General features: G+C 40.5%; 1 protein-coding gene across 2 annotated transcripts in view; it reads right to left on the bottom strand.

Annotated features, from left to right (window-relative positions):
* Nucleotides 1-22774, bottom strand: part of LOC133550031 (phospholipid-transporting ATPase ID-like) — a 122328-nt gene that overhangs the window by 50233 nt on the left and 49321 nt on the right. For both annotated transcript variants that reach the window (XM_061896030.1, XM_061896037.1), the window contains exons 6-12: nt 15298-15359; nt 15017-15089; nt 6908-6978; nt 6759-6841; nt 6533-6691; nt 6371-6459; nt 898-1091 (exon numbers count right to left, since the gene is read on the bottom strand). In XM_061896030.1, the coding sequence (XP_061752014.1) occupies nt 898-1091; nt 6371-6459; nt 6533-6691; nt 6759-6841; nt 6908-6978; nt 15017-15089; nt 15298-15359 (731 nt within the window). The remainder of the gene's footprint in view (nt 1-897; nt 1092-6370; nt 6460-6532; nt 6692-6758; nt 6842-6907; nt 6979-15016; nt 15090-15297; nt 15360-22774) is intronic.

Genomic DNA, 22774 nt, shown 5'->3' with positions numbered 1-22774 from the left:
CCTTAAATTACTAAAAAATATAGAATATTGAAAAAATTAACAAAATGATTAAACAATCAAATAATGGACTTATACTTTAGATCAGGGGTCGGGAACCTTTTTGGCCTTTGGAGCCAAAAAGCCAAATATTTTAAAATATATTTCCGTAAGAGCCATACAATATTTTTTTTAACCCTGAACACAACTAAACAAGTGCATTTTTAAGTAAGACCAACATTTCTAGAGTATAACAGGTCTCTTATTCTTTGTAACAACATTGTTATTCTGAAGCTAACTGTGGAGGGGGAGTGGCCTGCGGGCCTGCAGCGACGGGTGCGTAGACGGCCCACCTGGGCCTTTTTATCTAATCACCTGTCGCTCTGTTATAAGCAGCAGCCAGGAGGAGAGACGGGGTTGGGGGCTGGAAATACTATTGCTGGAAAGCAACTGAGAGACTTATTGAAAAATAAAACAATATTGTAACCCTGAAACAGGCTCTCATGTCGGCGCTTGGGGGTCTGCAGAACCCCCTAGGAGGGCGAGCCCCACACTAACCAATAATAAATAAATAACTTCTTACCATTAACGCAACTTCTTGAACAGGATTAAAAATGCATGAGAATGTTTTATATTTTGAACATTATTTTCAACACTGTGATTACAAGAGGAATTATTCATTACTTATCGTGTTAAGCAACGGCAGCTCAGATTTATCAGGGAACCAGATGCAGACATCAAAAGAGCCACATCTGGCTCTAGAGCCATAGGTTCCCTACCCCTGCTTTAGATGAATAATGACACATTTATGTGCTTAATTCCATTGATACGTAGCGTAAAAGTACAATACAAGTCATTGGGTCTGAACTCATTAAGGCATTCATTACCCATTAAGAACTCATTAAGGCATTCATTGCCCACCTGACGTAGAGCGAAATGGGCACCACGGTGTTGAGGATGATGACGTAAGACCAGAAGGTGAGGAAGGAGGAGAAGGCGGCGTCGCTGCCGTTCTGCCGAGGTAGGAAGGCCGTGAAGGTCGAGCCCTCGTCCAGCTCCCAGCAGTAGTTCCCGACGGCCAGGATGCTGCACATGAAGGCCAGGAAGCCAAAGATCTGCAGCGAGGGGACAATGACGTGATGATGTCGCCTTCTTGGACATCACATAGCGAAATAAGGAAATGTGACAAATGTAGGATGCAGTGCAGGAAGTTGTAAACCAATATTTACTACATAAAGTAGTGGAAATACACAAAACTAAATCAGGGTTTCTGCAAGTACCAGCAAATATAATTTAATTATTTTTAATGCAACTTAATGCGGATGGATATTACCCAAAGTCAAAATTATAAGCATTTGACAATGATTTTGTTGAAAATGTTGAGCATTAATGTAATCATGATATATAATAATAACAATACAAGTAGTCCTTTAAAACGCAATAAATATATTTTTTTATTACTGCCATATTTCTAACCAGTATAATTGGAAGGTCAATAAATAGCTATCATTTGTATAATAAATACCCCAAAATATGGCATAGAATGGGGTTGAGCAACCCTCGGCTCCAGCGCCGCCCTAGTGGTACCCTTGACCTCTTTCAGATAAGTGTGAAAATAGAAAACAATGAAGAAGAAACATTTTTTTCATATATTTTCTGTCGGAGAACAAACATGTCACAAATTAAGTGTTAGAAATCCCACTGTTTATGTCATAGTGAAGTGAAGTGAATTGTATTTATATAGCGCTTTTCTCTAGTGACTCAAAGCGCTTTACATAGTGAAACCCAATATCCATCCATCCATCCATCTTCTCCCGCTTATCCGAGGTCGGGCCGCGGGGGCAACAGCCTAAGCAGGGAAACCCAGACTTCCCTCTCCCCAGCCACTTCGTCTAGCTCTTCCCGGGGGATCCCGAGGCGTTCCCAGGCCAGCCGGGAGACATAGTCTTCCCAACGTGTCCTGGGTCTTCCCCGTGGCCGTGCCCTAAACACCTCCCTAGGGAGGCGTTCGGGTGGCATCCTGACTCATCTGGCTCCTCTCGATGTGAAGGAGCAGCGGCTTTACTTTGAGTTCCTCCCGGATGGCAGAGCTTCTCACCCTATCTCTAAGGGAGAGCCCCGCCACATGGCGGAGGAAACTCATTTCGGCCGCTTGTACCCGTGATCTTATCCTTTCGGTCATGACCCAAAGCTCATGACCATAGGTGAGGATGGAAACGTAGATCGACCGGTAAATTGAGAGCTTTGCCTTCCGGCTCAGCTCCTTCTTCACCACAACGGATCGGTACAACGTCCGCATTACTGAAGACGCCGCACCGATCCGCCTGTCGATCTCACGATCCACTCTTCCCCCACTCGTGAACAAGACTCCTAGGTACTTGAACTCCTCCACTTGGGGCAGGGTCTCCTCCCCAACCCGGAGATGGCACTCCAACCTTTTCCGGGCGAGAACCATGGACTCGGACTTGGAGGTGCTGATTCTCATTCCGGTCGCTTCACACTCGGCTGCGAACCGATCCAGTGAGAGCTGAAGATCCCGGTCAGATGAAACCATCAGGACCACATCATCTGCAAAAAGCAGAGACCTAATCCTGCGGTCACCAAACCGGAACGCCTTGACTGCGCCTAGAAATTCTATCCATAAAAGTTCTGAACAGAATCGGTGACAAAGGGCAGCCTTGGCGGAGTCCAACCCTCACTGGAAACGTGTTCGACTTACTGCCGGCAATGCGGACCAAGCTCTGGCACTGATCATACAGGGAGCGGACCGCCACAATAAGACAGTCCGATACCCCATACTCTCTGAGCACTCCCCACAGGACTTCCCGAGGGACACGGTCGAATGCCTTCTCCAAGTCCACAAAGCACATGTAGACTGGTTGGGCAAACTAATTAACAGAAAACAGAAAACAATGAAGAGAAAAAAATGTTTTAATATATTTTCTGTAGGCGAACAAACATGTCACAAACTAAGTGTTAGAAATCCCACTGTTTATGTCATACAAACCCCGTTTCCATATGAGTTGGGAAATTGTGTTAGATGTAAATATAAACGGAATACAATGATTTGCGAATCATTTTCAACCCATATTCAGTTGAATATGCTACAAAGACAACATATTTGATGTTCAAACTGATAAACGTTTTTTTTTTGTGCTAATAATCATTAACTTTAGAATTTGATGCCAGCAACACGTGACAAAGAAGTTGGGAAAGGTGACAATAAATACTGATAAAGTTGAGGAATGCTCATCAAACACTTATTCGGAACATCCCTCAGGTGTGCAGGCTAATTGGGAACAGGTGGGTGCCATGATTGGGTATAAAAACAGCTTCCCAAAAAATGCTCAGTCTTTCACAAGAAAGGATGGGGCGAGGTACACCCCTTTGTCCACAACTGCGTGAGCAAATAGTCAAACAGTTTAAGAACAACGTTTCTCAAAGTGCAATTGCAAGAAATTTAGGGATTTCAACATCTCCGGCCCGTAATATCATCAAAAGGTTCAGAGAATCTGGAGGATTCACTCCACGTAAGCGGCATGGCCGGAAACCAACATTGAATCACCGTGACCTTCGATCCCTCGGACGGCATTGTATCAAAAACCATCATAAATCTCAAAAGGATATCACCACATGGGCTCAGGAACACTTCAGAAAACCACTGTCACTAAATACAGTTGGTCGCTACATGTGTAAGTGCAAGTTAAAGCTTTACTATGCAAAGCGAAAGCCATTTATCAACAACATCCAGAAACGCCGCCGGCTTCTCTGGGCCTGAGATCATCTGGGATGGACTGATGCAAAGTGGAAAAGTGTTGTGTGGTCTGACTAGTCCACATTTCAAATAGTTTTTGGAAATATTCGACATCGGGGAAGCGAACCATCCAGACTGTTATTGACACAAAATTCCAAAGCCAGCATCTGTGATGGTATGGGGGTGCATTAGTGCCCAAGGCATGGGTAACTTATACATCTGTGAAGGCACCATTCATTCTGAAAGGTACATACAGGTTTTGGAACAACATATGCTGCCATCTAAGCGCCGTCTTTTTCATGGACGCCCCTGCTTATTTCAGCAAGACAATGCCAAGCCACATTCCGCATGTGTTACAACAGCGTGGCTTTGTAAAAAAAAGAGTGTGGGTACTTTCCTGGCCCGCCTGCATTCCAAACCTTTCTCATGGCGCATTATGAAGCGTAAAATACGACAGCGGAGACCCCGGACTGTTGAAGGACTGAAGCTCTACATAAAACAAGAATGGGAAATAATTCCACTTTCAAAGTTTCAACAATTGGTTTCCTCAGTTCCCAAACATTTATTGAATGTTGTTAAAAGAAAAGGTGATGTAACACAGTGGTGAACATGCCCTTTCCCAACTACTTTGGCACGTGTTGCAGCCATGAAATTCTAAGTTAATTATTATTTGCAAAAAAAAGTTTATGAGTTTGAACATCAAATATGTTGTCTTTGTAGTGCATTCATTTGAATATGGGTTGAAAAGGATTTGCAAATCATTGTATTCTGTTTTTATTTCCCTCTCACACAATTTCCCAACTCATATGGAAACGGGGTTTGTACATGCTTCACTGATGAGTATTTGTATCCGGCGAGCACCGTTTTGTCCTACTAATTTCAGCGATCCTTGAACTCACCGTTGTTTGTGTAGATGTACAGCTTTCTGCAGCGCTGCCACAGAAAGACGTGTTTTATGCCACTCCTTATTTGTCTCATTTTGTCCACCAAATGTTTCAGGCTGTGCGTGAATGCACAAAGTTGAGCTTTGTGGATTTGCCGGAGTGCTTATCGGGAAAATTTTGTCAATCCATGACTGCAAGCTAATCGATACTAACATACTCTTTAGGCTAGCTGTATGTACATATTTGCATCATTATGCCTTGTTTGTAGATATATTCGAGCGTATCTAATTTAATTACTTATGTCCTCTGTGTATTTAATTTATATTTGCATGTCTCGTGACACATTATCTGTAGTTCTTTGTGTGCCATGTTGTTCCAGACCCAACAAATGTTACCCAGCTCGCAAATATCGTAATAAATCCATTGGAAGAAGACAGCCTGCCGTTTCCTTCAACTTGGACACACACATCTATACCTTTGGCCATTCTTAACCAATGATTTCCAGAAGTTATCTCATCCTGTGAGAAGATTCCATTGATTCCAATGATTTCCAATGTCTCAAAAATGTGTAGAATAAAAATGTAATTAAAACATTTCTGCCAACGAAGATTTGCGTCAGCCTTTAATAGTAGGCTAATATAGATACTTTACTTTGCTGAATTTCCCCCCTGGGATCAATAAAGTACTTTCTATTCTATTCTATTCCATCATGTGTTGTCTTCATTACAACACTTATATAAGACTTTCAAAGTCATTTTGATAGTAGGCAAATATAGTTAATATAGACACTTTACATTATGTGTTGCCTTCATTATAACACTTATATAAGACTTTTAAAGTCATTTCGATAGCAGGCTAATATAGTTAATATAGACACTTACATCATGTGTTGCCTTCATTGTAAGACTTATATAAAACTTTTAAAGTCATTTTGATAGTAGGCTAATATAGACACTTACATCATGTGTTGTCTTCATTATAACACTTATATAAGACTTTTAAAGTCATTTTGATAGCAGGCTAATATAGTTAATATAGACACTTTACATTATGTGTTGCCTTCATTGTAAGACTTATATAAAACTTTTAAAGTCATTTTGATAGTAGGCTAATATAAACACTTACATCATGTGTTGTCTTCATTATAACACTTATATAAGACTTTCAAAGTCATTTTGATAGTAGGCCAATATAGATAATATAGACACTTACATCATGTGTTGTCTTCATTGTAAGACTTATATAAGACTTTTAAAGTCATTTTGATAGTAGGCTAATATAGACACTTACATCATGTGTTGTCTTCATTATAACACTTCTGTAAGAGTTTTAAAGTTATTTTGATAGTAGGCCAATATAGCTGCTATAGACACATCACATATTGTCTTCATTATAACACTTACATAAGACTTTTAAAATCATTTTGATAGTAGGCTAATATAGACACTTACATCATGTGTTGCCTTCATTATAACACTTATATAAGACTTTCAAAGTAATTTTGATAGTAGGCTAATATAGATAATATATTGCCTTCATTCACTTATATAAGGCTTTTAATTTTTTGCAGCTCCATACAGATTTGTTTTTGTACTTTTGGTCCTTTCAACATTTTGGTTTGCCAAGCCCTGGCGTAGATTATAAAAAAAAGCAACAATTTTAAGAAAGTAAAACTTAAAATTTAGAAGTGATATATTTTTTTTGCTAAATTAGTAAACATTGATTCAATTCAGGTAAAGATGGAGAAAATACTCACACACAGGACCAGGACGTTCATCAGACGGTCCACGCTGGTCCTCTTAAAGGTGCTCTTCCCGCAGTTCTGCATCAGCTTGGTCTCCGGACCTGGACACCGGGAGACATTGGCCCTGTCTTCACGCTGGAAAGAAGATTGACCCCACGGACTTCGTTGTCCCACCTCCAAAGAGCACCAGTCCAAAGCACCAGTCGGTGTTCCTCAGGGTGCATCCTCTCAGCAGGATCTTCTCGTTGTCCAGAGCGTACTTCTGTCCCGCCGAGCTCAGCGTCCCCGTGAAGCGGTCCAGGCGGTTGTTGGGGGGCTCGCAGTGGACTTCGCCTTAACATTCAGAGACGCGGCGGGTTTGAGACCCGAGGCCCGCGTAGAAACGTTATTGTTGCCTTACCGTTGAAATCCGCCAGCTTGTTGACGTCGTCGCCGAGGTCGCCCGTCACCGGCAGGGCCTGCCGCACTTTTAGGTTGGTCTCTCTGAGGAAGAGGAGGGAACAAAGTGGGACCGAGGACACTGACGGGACGACGCGACGACAAACCTACCCGTCCAACTCGGCCGTCTCGATGTAGACCAGGTTGAGTGGCTCACTGCTGGACAGCAGCAGGAGGTCGGCCTGAGACACACGGGGGGGTTTATGTTCAGTAGAAGCATTTAAGTCCCATCTTAAAACTCATTTCAAACGCCAGCCTTTAAAGGCCTACTGAAATTAGATTTTCTTATTCAAACGGGGATAACAGGTCCATTCTATGTGTCATACTTCATCATTTTGCGATATTATCATATTTTTGCTGAAAGTATTTAGTAGAGAACATCGACGATAAATTTCGCAACTTTTGGTCGCTAATAGAAAAGCCTTGCCTTTACCGGAAGTAGCAGACGATGACATCACCGGTGTGAGGGCTCCTCACATCCTCAATCAATCAATCAATGTTTTTTTATATAGCCCTAAATCAGAAATGTCTCAAAGGACTGCACAAACCATTACGACTACGACATCCTCGGAAGAACCCACAAAAGGGCAAGGAAAACTCACACCCAGTGGGCAGGGAAAACCCACACCCAGTGGGCAGTGACAATGCTGACTATGAGAAACCTTGGAGAGGACCTCAGAAGTGGGCAACCCCACCCGTCTAGGGGACCGGAAGCAATGGATGTCGAGCGGGTCTAACATGATACTGTGAAAGTTCAATCCATATTGGCTCCAACACAGCCGCGAGAGTTCAGTTCAAAGCGGATCCAAGACAGCAGCGAGAGTCCCGTCCACAGGAAACCATCCCAAGCGGAGGCCGATCAGTATCGTAGAGATATCCCCAACCGATACAGGCGAGCGGTCCATCCTGGGTCTCGACTCTGGACAGCCAGTACTTCATTCATGGTCATCGGACCGGACCCCCCCTCCCTTGTGGAGGGGGGGGGACATAGGAGAAAAAGAAAAGAAGCGGCAGATCAACTGGTCTAAAAAGGAGGTCTATTTAAAGGCTAGAGTATATAGATGAGTTTTAAGGTGAGACTTAAATGCTTCTACTGATCCTCACATTGTTTATAATGGGAGCCTCCAAATAAAAGAGGTATTTGGACCGAGAAAACGACACTTTCCCCATTAATTTGAGCGAGGATGAAAGATTCGTGGCTGATGATATTGATAGCGAAGGACTAGAAAAAAAATAATTAAAAAAAAAGGCGATTGTATTGGGACGGATTCAGATGTTTTTAGACACATTTACTTTTTCTTTTTTATTTCTTTCCCTTTGTCATGAAAAAGGGAGGTTTTTGTCATGAAAAATTTAAATTTTTTTGGCTGGGTGCACTAATTGTAAGTGTATCTTGTGTTTTTTATGTTGTTTTAATTAAAAAAAAATATATATATATATATATATATATATATATCGCCGCACCCATCCGCCTCTTCAGTAATGCGGACGTTGTGCCGATCCGTTGTGGTGAAGAAGGAGCTGAGCCGGAAGGCAAAGCTCTCAATTTACCGGTCGATCTACGTTCCCATCCTCACCTATGGTCATGAGCTTTGGGTCATGACCGAAAGGATAAGATCACGGGTACAAGCCGCCGAAATGAGTTTCCTCCGCCGGGTGTCTGGTCTCTCCCTTAAAGATAGGGTGAGGAGCTCTGTCATATTTTGTTTGTTTTTTTATAAAAAAAATAATTAAAATTAATAAAAAATTCTTCTGCGGTCCGGTACCAATCGAGCCACGCTTAAAGCATCCGCCTTTAGCGTCCCCTACAACCTGTCATCACGTCCACTTTTCCTCCTTACAAACAGCGTGCCTGCCCAGTCACATAATATACACACACATAAGTGAATGCCATGCATACTTGGTCAACAGCCATAGAGGTCACACTGAGGGTGGCCGAATAAACAACTTTAACACTGTTACAAATATGCGGTACACTTTGAACCCACACCAAACAAGAATGACAAACACATTTTCGGGAGAACATCCGCACCGTAACACAACATAAATGCCCAGTTCGAGATGCCACCTCAGTAGAAGCATTTAAGTCTCACTTTAAAACTCATTTGTATACTCTAGCCTTTAAATAGACTCCCTTTTTAGACCAGTTGATCTGCCGTTTCTTTTCTTTTTCTTCTATGTCCCACTCCCCCTTGTGGAGGGGGTCCGGTCCGATCCGGTGGCCATGTACTGCTTGCCTGTGTATCGGCTGGGGACATCTCTGCGCTGCTGATCCGCCTCCGCTTGGGATGGTTTCCTGCTGGCTCCGCTGTGAACGGGACTCTCGCTGCTGTGTTGGATCCGCTTTGGACTGGACTCTCGCGACTGTTCTGGATCCATTATGGATTGAACTTTCACAGTATCATGTTGGACCCGCTCGACATCCATTGCTTTCCTCCTCTCCAAGGTTCTCATAGTCATCATTGTCACCGACGTCCCACTGGGTGTGAGTTTTCCTTGCCCTTATGTGGGCCTACCGAGGATGTCGTAGTGGTTTGTGCAGCCCTTTGAGACACTAGTGATTTAGGGCTATATAAGTAAACATTGATTGATTGATTGATAAATACAACAGAACAAATACCCAGAACCCCTTGCAGCACTAACTCTTCTGGGACGCTACAATATACACCCCTTGCTACCGACAACTGTGTGTCGCAAACAAGAGCAGTAAAATTGTTACTTTATTTCCAAATGTATTCGCCTGTGGAACAAGTCAATGTTGATATTTACCTCAGAAGGCTGCAAATAGAAAAGAGGCATTCAATTTTTATTCAAATTTATTTGATATGCCATTGACATTTTTTATTTATTATTATTATTTGAAACTGGATTTTGCATGTCACTATAAAGTTATATAAGCCTTGCTTGTTCAATATTCAATGCAAAACTTGTTTGGGTCCCTATTAAAAAGGTTCATTTGTTCAACCTTCAAGCTTTGTTCCGTTTTAAATTTTGGCCCACTCTGTATTTGAGTTTTTCACCCCTGCTGGAGGTTCAAAGTCGTTCTTTTTTTCAGGACAGCCTCGTGCAAAATGTCCTTCTTTCCCACAACACCAACATGCAGCAAGGTGTAACCGCTGTTGTTGACGTTGTTGTCTTCTATTTTAGTTGTAATAGATTGTAATAGACAATTTCAGGTCTTGTTTTATATATATATATATATATATATATATATATATATATATATATATATATATATATATATATATATATATATATATATATATATATATATATATATATACATATATATATATATGTCTGAGTCGTCATCTCCACCCAGCAACCATAACAAAAACGATGGTAAAGTTTTTCCATTTACAGTAATATGTTGCCAAAAATACACTGTACAATTTATAGTAAAATTCTGGTGATAGAGTTGCTAGTTTTCTACTGTAAAAAAAAATAGAGATTTTTGGGGCGGCATAGCTCGGTTGATAGAGTGGCCGTGCCGGCAACTTGAGGGTTGCAGGTTCGATACCCGCTTCCGCCGTCCTAGTCACTGCCGTTGTGTCCTTGGGCAAGACACTTTACCCACCTGCTCCCAGTGCCACCCACACTGGTTCAAATGTAACTTAGATATTGGGTTTCACTATGTAAAGCGCTTTGAGTCACTAGAGAAAAGCGCTATATAAATATAATCCACTCACTTCACTTTTTACACAGAATGTAAAAAATATTTATGATAATCAAATGCATAAGGGGTTGGGATCCTTTTTTTTTTTTTTTCCTTTGTCATGAAAAAGGGACGTTTTTGTCATGAAAAAGGGAGGTTTTTGTGGTTGGTGCACAAATTGTAAGTGTATATTGTGTTTTTTATGTTGATTCAATAAAAAAAAAAAAAAAATTTTTTAAATAAAAATTAATGAAAAATTATTCTGCGGACCGGTCAACGTTTAATCATTGGTCCCGCGGCCCGGTGGTGGTGGTGGTGGTGGTCCTTTTTTTTTAAATAATTTTTTTTTTTCATTATCATGAAAAAGGGACGTTTTGTCATGAAAAAGGGAGGTTTTTGTGGTTGGTGCACTAATTGTAAGTGTATATTGTGTTTTTTATGTTGATTTAATGAAAACATTTTTTTTTTTTTTTTTAATTGTATTTTTCATTTTTTTTAATAAAAATTAATAAAAAATTCTTCTGCGGCCCGGTACCAATCGGGCCACGGCCCCCCGGTGGTTGGGGACCACTGGATTAATTGATTGACTGAAACTTTTATTAGTAGTTTGCCCAGTACAGTACATATTCCGTACATTTGACTACTAAATGGCAGAGGTGGGACCAAGTCATTGTTTTGCAAGTCACAAGTAAGTCTCAAGTCTTTGCCCTCAAGTCTCGAGTCAAGTCTCGAGTCAAGACAGGCAAGTCCCGAGTCAAGTCCAAAGTCAAGACTGGAAAGTCTCAAGTCAAGTCCCAAGTCCTGCATTTTGAGTTTCGAGTCATTTCAAGTCCTTTTAACCCCAGACTAATATATTTACACAGATTGTGTATGATTTTAAAACGCTGTATGCATTTATTATAACAAGTGCATTTGAAACTGCAGGAAAAAAATAGTGCTGACATTGCACTTCATAATAGCACTATTAACCCGTCATTTTAAACATTTAACTCATTCCTTTACAGAATAAACACATTTTAAAAAAACAAGTGCAACTGTACTTATTTGCACAAACGTGTTAGCATTGTATTTCCATGGCATTTTGCATTGTAACTAGTTCAACAGCAGTTTCTATCCTGTTCTTACCTTATCTCATTGATCTCATCTCATATTCAATGTGTGCGTACACATGAAAAACATAACGAATACATGAACATAACAATGAACAGAGTCGTACTTTTTAGATGTCAGGGCCCTATGCAATATGTACACATATTCTTAATATAGTATACATTTTAACCGACCTTTATTTGACTATGTCTGTCTTTTTGTAGGTGGCTAAAATACGCGGTGCTGCTGACCGCCGTCTAACGTTCCGTTACTGTGTGTGATGCATTCACCAACGTAACGTTATGTGTAGGTACGTCATGCAACCCCGCTTAAAAAAAAAATCACCTGACAAAAAGTATGAATAAAGTAGCGAACTGCAGTGGACGCAACAGATTGTCGTGTTTGCAATGACATTATAACCATAGACATCTTATAAGTAGACACAGCATTGGCTGCTATTACGCGAGCAATTTGGCCGCCATCTTGAAGAGGCGACAAGGTGCCAGCGAGCAGCCTAAACTGACAGGTAGAAAACAAAGATGTCGGGCTGGTGTTCAGCGTTTTCCTGCTCAAATGAGAGGACTGTTGAAAATAGGATTCTGGGGCTTACTTTTCATAAGTAAGATTTAACATTAACGTACTATTGGTTGTATTTTGTAAAATAATATCACCACAGAGTTGAGAAGGAGCAAAGATCTTCAATATTTCAAGTATGTGAAAATCACAAAGAAATCTTCTGGGGGAGGATGACCCCCCTACGGGTATTTGGTTAACAAACTTTCAGCCCCACCTAAAACAAAATTCACCAGCCACCACTGATTATGATGCATTCTCATTTTAGGCAAAATATAAGACAATACTCTCTTAACAGTCTAATTGTAACCAGGAATAAGTCTTCAAGTAACAATATTCAAATACTAACTTTGTTGGGTAAGACAGACTTTGGTTTTATTCTGAATCCAGTGAAACAGATCGGTGGTTTTAGTTCATATAAAGACTTTCAGGTGTTTATATATGTTTAAGTATTTGGCAGACACTTTTGTCCAAACCAACATACATAAAAAATACATATAAAACAATCACTGTAAACATTATTATTTAAGGGAAGAATGTAATACAAAATATCAATACAAAGTGTCAAGACAGAATAAACTCTCTGTTGCTGCAAAAACGGAGATACAGTCTATAGGTCCCTAAGATATATAGATATCTAATGTATTCATACATTGTTTATGCAGGATATACACATGTATTTATGACTTAATCATATTGTTTCTTCAATTTAAAAATAGCTGACCCTTTTTTCCCCCCTTCTCTGGGATTGTTATTCCCAGTTTTGATCTTGGACGTCTGGTCACTTATAGCCATCCATCCATCCATCCATCATCTTCCGCTTATCCGAGGTCGGGTCGCGGGGGCAACAGCCTAAGCAGGGAAACCCAGACTTCCCTCTCCCCAGCCACTTCGTCTAGCTCTTCCCGGGGGATCCCGAGGCGTTCCCAGGCCAGCCGGGAGACATAGTCTTCCCAACGTGTCCTGGGTCTTCCCCGTGGCCTCCTACCGGTTGGATGTGCCCTAAACACCTCCCTAGGGAGGCGTTCGGGTGGCATCCTGACCAGATGCCCGAACCACCTCATCTGGCTCCTCTCGATGTGAAGGAGCAGCGGCTTTACTTTGAGTTCCTCCCGGATGGCAGAGCCTCTCACCCTATCTCTAAGGGAGAGACCCGCCACACGGCGGAGGAAACTCATTTCGGCCGCTTGTACCCGTGATCTTATCCTTTCGGTCATGACCCAAAGCTCATGACCATAGGTGAGGATGGGAACATAGATCGACCGGTAAATTGAGAGCTTTGCCTTCCGGCTCAGCTCCTTCTTCACCACAACGGACCGGTACAACGTCCGCATTACTGAAGACGCCGCACCGATCCGCCTGTCGATCTCACGATCCACTCTTCCCCCACTCGTGAACAAGACTCCTAGGTACTTGAACTCCTCCACTTGGGGCAGGGTCTCCTCCCCAACCCGGAGATGGCACTCCACCCTTTTCCGGGCGAGAACCATGGACTCGGACTTGGAGGTGCTGATTCTCATTCCGGTCGCTTCACACTCGGCTGCGAACCGATCCAGCGAGAGCTGAAGATCCCGGTCAGATGAAGCCATCACTTATAGCATATAAGAATATTATATTACTGTTAAGCAAACTATGAACACGCCAAAACATGTGTCCTTTATCATAGCTACACGTATGACAAAAAAGCGGGTGGAAATGAGTGGTATTCAGTGAGGTAAAATGAATTAAATGCGCTGACAGTTCATTGCTCCTGCCAAATAAATTGCACTGAGTGGAGTGGATCACCACTCCAAGATGGCGGCCCCGCGTCTCGTCAGCGCCAGTAGGCAGTAGTGGTCGATGCTGCGTGTACTTATAAGATGTCTATGGTTCTAACGTTAGCAGTGAGTTTACAGCCTCACTGATTTAACTACACAACAAATAAAAGTTACGTTACTCGGCCAATAAACGTTAGCTTTCATTTAAAACTTACCCTTCATTGTGCATCTTGAAATGTCGAACGAAGTAGGAAGTTGCTGCGTCTCCGTCTGAAATCTTCGAACCGCATTCTTTGCATACTGGAAATCGTTTTTTGTTGACCAACTCGTAGTTTTAATCCCCGAACGAAAATATTTTTGGCATAATTTTTCCTCACCGGCGGGTTGTTTGAGAGATCTTCTTCGTTGGTTTTCCTGCAATTTGATTGGCTGAATGCTGTGTGACGAAAATAACGTGGTGTAATTTGATTGGCTGTTGTTCTGACAAGTAGCGCGCACACGCTGACGGACACGCGTACACAAAGGAAGATACGGAGCGCTCCTGAATAACTTTTTAATCGTTGGGTTTTGGGGAAAGTAGCAAGTCATGTCAAGTCAAAAGGCTCAAGTCCAAGTCAAGTCACAAGTCATTGACGTTAAAGTCTAAGTCGAGTTGCAAGTCGTTTTACATTTTGTCAAGTCAAGTCTAAAGTCATCAAATTCATTACTCGAGTCTGACTCGAGTCCAAGTCATGTGACTCGAGTCACACCCCTGCTAAATGGTAAGTTTTTCGACTTAAGTCGGGGTCCACGTTAATCAATTCTGACGGCAGCCATAACTACAATGTGGCCCTCAATGAAAATTAGTTTGACAACCCTGATATAAACCATGCAGTGTAGGTCCATCTATGCTAAACTATTTGAGAAAAAAAAAAACATATTGGTTTTGTCTTTTGTCTAGATTACATAACAAATTTGTGCAATAACATATTACAAATTAATAATCAACTAACCTCATTTTCACAATATATTAAAAAACAGTAACCAATGGGCCGCGTACCAAAATGGTCCCCGGGCCGCACTTTGGACACCCGGGGGTGTAAAGAATAATTTTTATAGTTTTGGTAAGAAAGTGAGGGAAATTATAATAATGAAAAAAATTCTCACGGTGACAAATTGGTTGTTTTCCAGCTTGATGATGTCGCCCACCTGCACGCTCATCCACTTCTCGCTGCGCAGTCTGGCGGGAGAAAACAGGATGTTGTTTTTAAGTGCCCCATCACAAATAAATGAAGTGTTCGTACTCCAGGAAATACATTTGGACGCCGGGGTAGCGAGGTCGAACTTGGACTACAGATTATGTCGGTTTCCTGACATAAACTGAAGAATCAAGGTCACTTTGGGTGGGGGGTTTTTCACAATAAAAGCCCTTCCTTTGACTGACTTACTTGCCATCGATGAGGACTTGGACTTTCCGGTTGTTGACTTGATTGTCGCTCCTGTGGCGATTCTGGAAGCAGAAGCGACATCTATCATTTAAAGCAGGGGGTAGGGAACCTATGGCTCAAGAGCCAGATGTGGCTCTTTTGATGTAAGAGTACTATACTAACATGCTAACAATAATAGCATGCTGGTAGTTAACATTAGGGGAATACCAAAGTATATGACACTGAGCTAAAAAAATCTAGCATGCTAAAATGCTAACTGTAACATTCGTCAAATACCAAAATACTGTATATCCCGCTGAGGTGTGTCGCTGAAAATTTAGTTTGAAAGCTAGCCTGAAAATATGAGCAAAATGAGCTAAAAAAAAAAGAAGCTAGCATGCTAACAGTACTATGCTAACAATAATAGCATGCTAACAGTTAGCATTAGTAGAATACCAAAAAAAAAAAAAAAGAAGCTAGCACGCTAAGAGTACTATACTAACATGCTAACAATAATAGCATGCTGGTTGTTAACATTAGGGGAATACCAAAATATATGACACTGAGCTAAAAAAAATCTAGCATGCTAAAGTTAGCATGCTAAAATGCTAACTGTAACATGCGTCAAATACCAAAATACTGTCTATCCCGCTGAGGTGTGTCGCTGAAAATTTTGTTTGAACGCTAGCTTGAAAATATGAGCAAAATGAGCTAAAAAAAAATACAAAAAGAAGCTAGCACGCTAAGAGTACTATACTAACATGCTAACAATAATAGCATGCTGGTAGTTAACATTAGGGGAATACCAAAGTATATGACACTGAGCTAAAAAAAATCTAGCATGCTAAAATGCTAACTGTAACATTCGTCAAATACCAAAATACTGTATATCCCGCTGAGGTGTGTCGCTGAAATTTTTTTTTAAAAGCTAGCCTGAAAATATGAGCAAAATGAGCTAAAAAAAAAAAAAGCTAGCATGCTAACAGTACTATGCTAACAATAATAGCATGCTAACAGTTAGCATTAGTAGAATACAAAAAAAAAAAAAAAAGAAGCTAGCACGCTAAGAGTACTATACTAACATGCTAACAATAATAGCATGCTGGTTGTTAACATTAGGGGAATACCAAAATATATGACACTGAGCTAAAAAAATCTAGCATGCTAAAGTTAGCATGCTAAAATGCTAACTGTAACATGCGTCGAATACCAAAATACTGTCTATCCCGCTGAGGTGTGTCGCTGAAAATTTTGTTTGAACGCTAGCTTGAAAATATGAGCAAAATGAGCTAAAAAAAAACTACAAAAAGAAGCTAGCATGCTAAGAGTACTATACTAACATGCTAACAATAATAGCATGCTGGTAGTTAACATTAGGGGAATACCAAAGTATATGACACTGAGCTAAAAAAATCTAGCATGCTAAAATGCTAACTGTAACATTCGTCAAATACCAAAATACTGTATATCCCGCTGAGGTGTGTCGCTGAAATTTTTTTTTGAAAGCTAGCCTGAAAATACGAGCAAAATGAGCTAAAAAAAAAAGAAGCTAGCATGCTAACAGTACTATGCTAACAATAATAGCATGCTAACAGTTAGCATTAGTAGAATACAAAAAAAAAAAAAAAAGAAGCTAGCACGCTAAGAGTACTATACTAACATGCTAACAATAATAGCATGCTGGTTGTTAACATTAGGGGAATACCAAAATATATGACACTGAGCTAAAAAAATCTAGCATGCTAAAGTTAGCATGCTAAAATGCTAACTGTAACATGCGTCAAATACCAAAATACTGTCTATCCCGCTGAGGTGTGTCGCTGAAAATTTTGTTTGAACGCTAGCTTGAAAATATGAGCAAAATGAGCTAAAAAAAAACTACAAAAAGAAGCTAGCATGCTAAGAGTACTATACTAACATGCTAACAATAATAGCATGCTGGTAGTTAACATTAGGGGAATACCAAAGTATATGACACTGAGCTAAAAAAATCTAGCATGCTAAAATGCTAACTGTAACATTCGTCAAATACCAAAATACTGTATATCCCGCTGAGGTGTGTCGCTGAAAATTTTTTTTGAAAGCTAGCCTGAAAATATGAGCAAAATGAGCTAAAAAAAAAGAAGCTAGCATGCTAACAGTACTATGCTAACAATAATAGCATGCTAACAGTTAGCATTAGTAGAATACAAAAAAAAAAAAAAAAAAGAAGCTAGCACGCTAAGAGTACTATACTAACATGCTAACAATAATAGCATGCTGGTTGTTAACATTAGGGGAATACCAAAATATATGATACTGAGCTAAAAAAATCTAGCATGCTAAAGTTAGCATGCTAAAATGCTAACTGTAACATGCGTCAAATACCAAAATACTGTCTATCCCGCTGAGGTGTGTCGCTGAAAATTTAGTTTGAACGCTAGCTTGAAAATATGAGCAAAATGAGCTAAAAAAAAACTACAAAAAGAAGCTAGCACGCTAAGAGTACTATACTAACATGCTAACAATAATAGCATGCTGGTAGTTAACATTAGGGGAATACCAAAGTATATGACACTGAGCTAAAAAAATCTAGCATGCTAAAATGCTAACTGTAACATTCGTCAAATACCAAAATACTGTATATCCCGCTGAGGTGTGTCGCTGAAAATTTTGTTTGAAAGCTAGCCTGAAAATATGAGCAAAATGAGCTAAAAAAAAAAAGAAGCTAGCATGCTAACAGTACTATGCTAACAATAATAGCATGCTAACAGTTAGCATTAGTAGAATACCAAAAAAAAAAAAAAAGAAGCTAGCACGCTAAGAGTACTATACTAACATGCTAACAATAATAGCATGCTGGTTGTTAACATTAGGGGAATACCAAAATATATGACACTGAGCTAAAAAAAATCTAGCATGCTAAAGTTAGCATGCTAAAATGCTAACTGTAACATGCGTCAAATACCAAAATACTGTCTATCCCGCTGAGGTGTGTCGCTGAAAATTTTGTTTGAACGCTAGCTTGAAAATATGAGCAAAATGAGCTAAAAAAAAACTACAAAAAGAAGCTAGCACGCTAAGAGTACTATACTAACATGCTAACAATAATAGCATGCTGGTAGTTAACATTAGGGGAATACCAAAGTATATGACACTGAGCTAAAAAAATCTAGCATGCTAAAATGCTAACTGTAACATTCGTCAAATACCAAAATACTGTATATCCCGCTGAGGTGTGTCGCTGAAAAATTTTTTTAAAGCTAGCCTGAAAATACGAGCAAAATGAGCTAAAAAAAAAAAAGCTAGCATGCCAGCAGTACTATGCTAACACTAATAGCATGCTAACAATTAGCATTAGTAGAATACCAAAAAAAACAACAACAAAAAAAATAAGCTAGCACGCTAAGAGTACTATACTAACATGCTAACAATGATAGCATGCTGGTTGTTAACATCAGGGGAATACCAAAATATAAGAGCCAGATGTGGCTCTTTTGATGACTGCATCTGGCTCTCGGATAAATATCAGCTGACATTGCTTAACAAGATAACTAATTAATAATAATGGTAATCGCAGTGTTAAAAATAACATTGAAAATATAAAACATTCTCATGCATTTAAATCCATCCATCCGTTTCCTACCGCACCTGTTCAAGAAGTATTTTATTTGTTATTGGTTCTGCTTCAAAATAACAATGTTATTAAAAAGAATGAGGGACTTATTGTACTCTAAAAATGTTGGTCTTACTTAAAAATGCACACATTTTGTTGTATTCAGTGTTAAAAAAAATATATTATATGGCTCTCACGGAAAAACATTTTAAAATATTTGGCTTTCATGGCTCTCTCAGCCAAAAAGGTTCCCGACCCCTGATTTGAAGCAAACACTTTCCCTGTTGGAGACTTAAATCTGTCTTGTGGAAGCTGATTAAAATCTTAAAAGACTATTCCGTCTCCGGTTAATGTTTAAACTAATTGAGTTAATGAGTCTCACACACGTTTGTTTAACCTTGAGAGTAAACGATGCAATGTTTGAGTAACAAAAAAAATATTTGTTTTTTTAACCGATTTCCGAACTCTAAATGGGTGAATTTTGGCGGATTAAACGCCTTTCTGTTTATCGCTCATGTAGCGATGACGTCAGAATGTGACGTCGCCGAGGTAACACACCCGCCATTTTCATTTTCAACACATTACAAACACCGGGTCTCAGCTCTGTTATTTTCCGTTTTTTTGACTATTTTTTGGAACCTTGTCGGTGTGTTGTCGGAGGGTGTAACAACACTAACAGGGAGGGATTCAAGTTGCACCACTGGCAAGAAATCTGCCGCCAGATCCCCATTGAATGTACCAGAGTGTCTCCACATTTGACCGGCGATGCTAAAGCAGACATGGCACAGAGATGTATGGATAACCTGCAGATGCATTTGCAACGATAAAGTCAACGAAATCACAAAGGTGAGTTTTGTTGATGTTGTTGACTTATGTGCTAATCAGACATATTTGGTCGCAGCATGACTGCCAGCTAATTGATGCTAACATGCTATTTACCGGCGGTGCTAAAGCAGACATGGCACAGAGATGTATGGATAACCTGCAGATGCATTTGCAACGATAAAGTCAACGAAATCACAAAGGTGAGTTTTGTTGCTGTTGTTGACTTATGTGCTAATCAGACATATTTGGTCGCGGCATGATTGCCAGCTAATTGATGCTAACATGCTACGTTAATCGATGCTAACATGCTATTTACCGGCGGTGCTAAAGCAGACATGGCACAGAGATGTATGGATAACCTGTAGATGCATTTGCAACGATTAAGTCAACGAAATCACAAAGGTGAGTTTTGTTGATGTTGTTGACGTATGTGCTAATCAGACATATTTGGTCGCAGCATGACTGCCAGCTAATTGATGCTAACGTGCTACGTTAATCGATGCTAACATGCTATTTACCGGCGGTGCTAAAGCAGACATGGCACAGAGATGTATGGATAACCTGCAGATGCATTTGCAACGATTAAGTCAACAAAATCACAAAGGTGAGTTTTGTTGATGTTGTTGACTTATGTGCTAATCAGACATATTTGGTCGCGGCGTGACTGCCAGCTAATTGATGCTAACATGCTACGTTAATCGATGCTAACATGCTATTTACCGGCGGTGCTAAAGCAGACATGGCACAGAGATGTATGGATAACCTGCAGATGCATTTGCAACGATAAAGTCAACGAAATCACAAAGGTGTCACAACACGGCTTGGACGTGGATTGTTTCTTCGATGCAGATGAGAATCAGCACGAGTGCGGCGTGGATGTGAGTACATGGTTGTTTATTTAGTAAACAAACAACAAAAAGCGCTCACAATGGGGCGGTTAAGCTCGGTTGGTAGAGTGGCCGTGCCAGCAACTGGAGGGTTGCAGGTTCGATTCCCGCTTCTGCCATCCTAGTCACTGATGTTGTGTCCTTGGGCAAGACACTTTACCCACCTGCTCCCAGTGCCACCCACACCGGTTTGAATGTAACTTAGATATTGGGTTTCACTATGTAAAGCACTTTGAGTCACGAGAGAAAAAGCGCTATATAAATATAATTCACTTCACTTCACAGGAAGAAACTTGGCTAAACAGTACAAACGTGAAACAAAAAACACTTGCTCGATCGGCATGAATGAACTATGAACAGAAACAGCACGATGGCATGAATATAATAAACTATAAACAAAATTAGCACAATGGCATAACTACAAAAAACTTACACGGCATGGAACTATGGACAAGGACTTGAAGGAGGTACAGCATGGGTAGGGTGCGTGCGCATGTGAGAAGATCCCAGAATGATGAACGGAAAGAAAATGACTTAAATACTGGCTGTGATAATCAGGAACAGGTGCGGGACTGAGGGCAGGGGTGTGACAAGGTGGGAACTAATGCGTTGGCATGGAAACAAACAAAACCAGGAAGTGCAAAACGTGACTGAATGTCCAAAATCAAAAACATGACATGACAAAACAAAACATGATCCATAGGTGTGACAAAAGGTGAGTTTTGTTGATGTTGACTGCCAGCTAATCGATGCTAACATGCTACGCTAATCGATGCTAACATGCTATTTACCGGCGGTGCTAAAGCAGACATGGCACAGAGATGTATGGATAACCTGCAGATGCATTTGCAACGATAAAGTCAACGAAATCACAAAGGTGAGTTTTGTTGATGTTGACTGCCAGCTAATCGATGCTAACATGCTATGCTAATCGATGCTAACATGCTATTTACCGGCAGTGCTAAAGCAGACATGGCACAGAGATGTATGGATAACCTGCAGATGCATTTGCAACAATAAAGTTAACAAAATCACAAAGTTGAGTTTTGTTGATATTGACTGCCAGTTAATCGATGCTAACATGCTATGCTAATCGATGCTCACATGCTATTTACCGGCGATGCTAAGGCAGACATGGCACAGAGATGTATGGATAACCTGCAGATGCATTTGCAACGATAAAGTCAACGAAATCACAAAGGTGAGTTTTGTTGATGTTGACTGCCAGCTAATCGATGCTAACATGCTATGCTAATCGATGCTAACATGCTATTTACCGGCGGTGCTAAAGCAGACATGGCACAGAGATGTATGGATAACCTGCAGATGCATTTGCAACAATAAAGTTAACAAAATCACAAAGTTGAGTTTTGTTGATGTTGACTGCCAGCTAATCGATGCTAACATGCTATGCTAATCGATGCTAACATGCTATTTACCGGCGGTGCTAAAGCAGACATGGCACAGAGATGTATGGATAACCTGTAGATGCATTTGCAACGATAAAGTTAACGAAATCACAAAGTTGAGTTTTGTTGTTGTTGACTTATGTGCTAATCAGACATATTTGGTTGAGGCGTGACTGCCAGCTAATCGATGCTAACATGCTACGTTAATCGATGCTAACATGCCATTAGCAGACATGGCACAGAGATGTATGGATGACCTGCAGATGCATTTGCAACGATAAAGTCAACGAAATCACAAAGGTGAGTTTTGTTGATGTTGACTGCCAGCTAATCGATGCTAACATGCTATGCTAATCGATGCTAACATGCTACTAACCGGCGGTGCTAAAGCAGACATGGCACAGAGCTGTATGGATAAACTATAGATGCATTTGCAAGTATATTACGTTTCCTTCAACCCACGTTTAATGCGAAACAAACACTTACCAATCGACGGATTTAAGTTGCTCCAGTGTCACAAGATGCGAAAGTCCTGATCGTTTGGTCCGCACATTTTACCGGCGATGCTATTCGGCCATGCTATGGCTATGAATAGCGTCAATAGCTTCAGTTCCTTCTTCAATACTTTCATACTCCAACCATCCGTTTCAATACATGCGTAATCTGTTGAATCGCTTAAAACGCTGAAATCCGAGTCTTAATCCGAGCTAATGTCGCTATATCTTGCTGTGCTATTCCCATTGTTTGTTTACATTGGCAGCACTGTGTGACGTCACAGGGAA

Source organism: Nerophis ophidion, linkage group LG01 (assembly GCF_033978795.1).
Source record: "Nerophis ophidion isolate RoL-2023_Sa linkage group LG01, RoL_Noph_v1.0, whole genome shotgun sequence".
Lineage (NCBI taxonomy): Eukaryota > Metazoa > Chordata > Actinopteri > Syngnathiformes > Syngnathidae > Nerophis > Nerophis ophidion.
The sequence above is the reverse complement of the archived record's forward strand: the minus strand, read 5'-3'. Positions and strand labels throughout refer to the sequence as shown.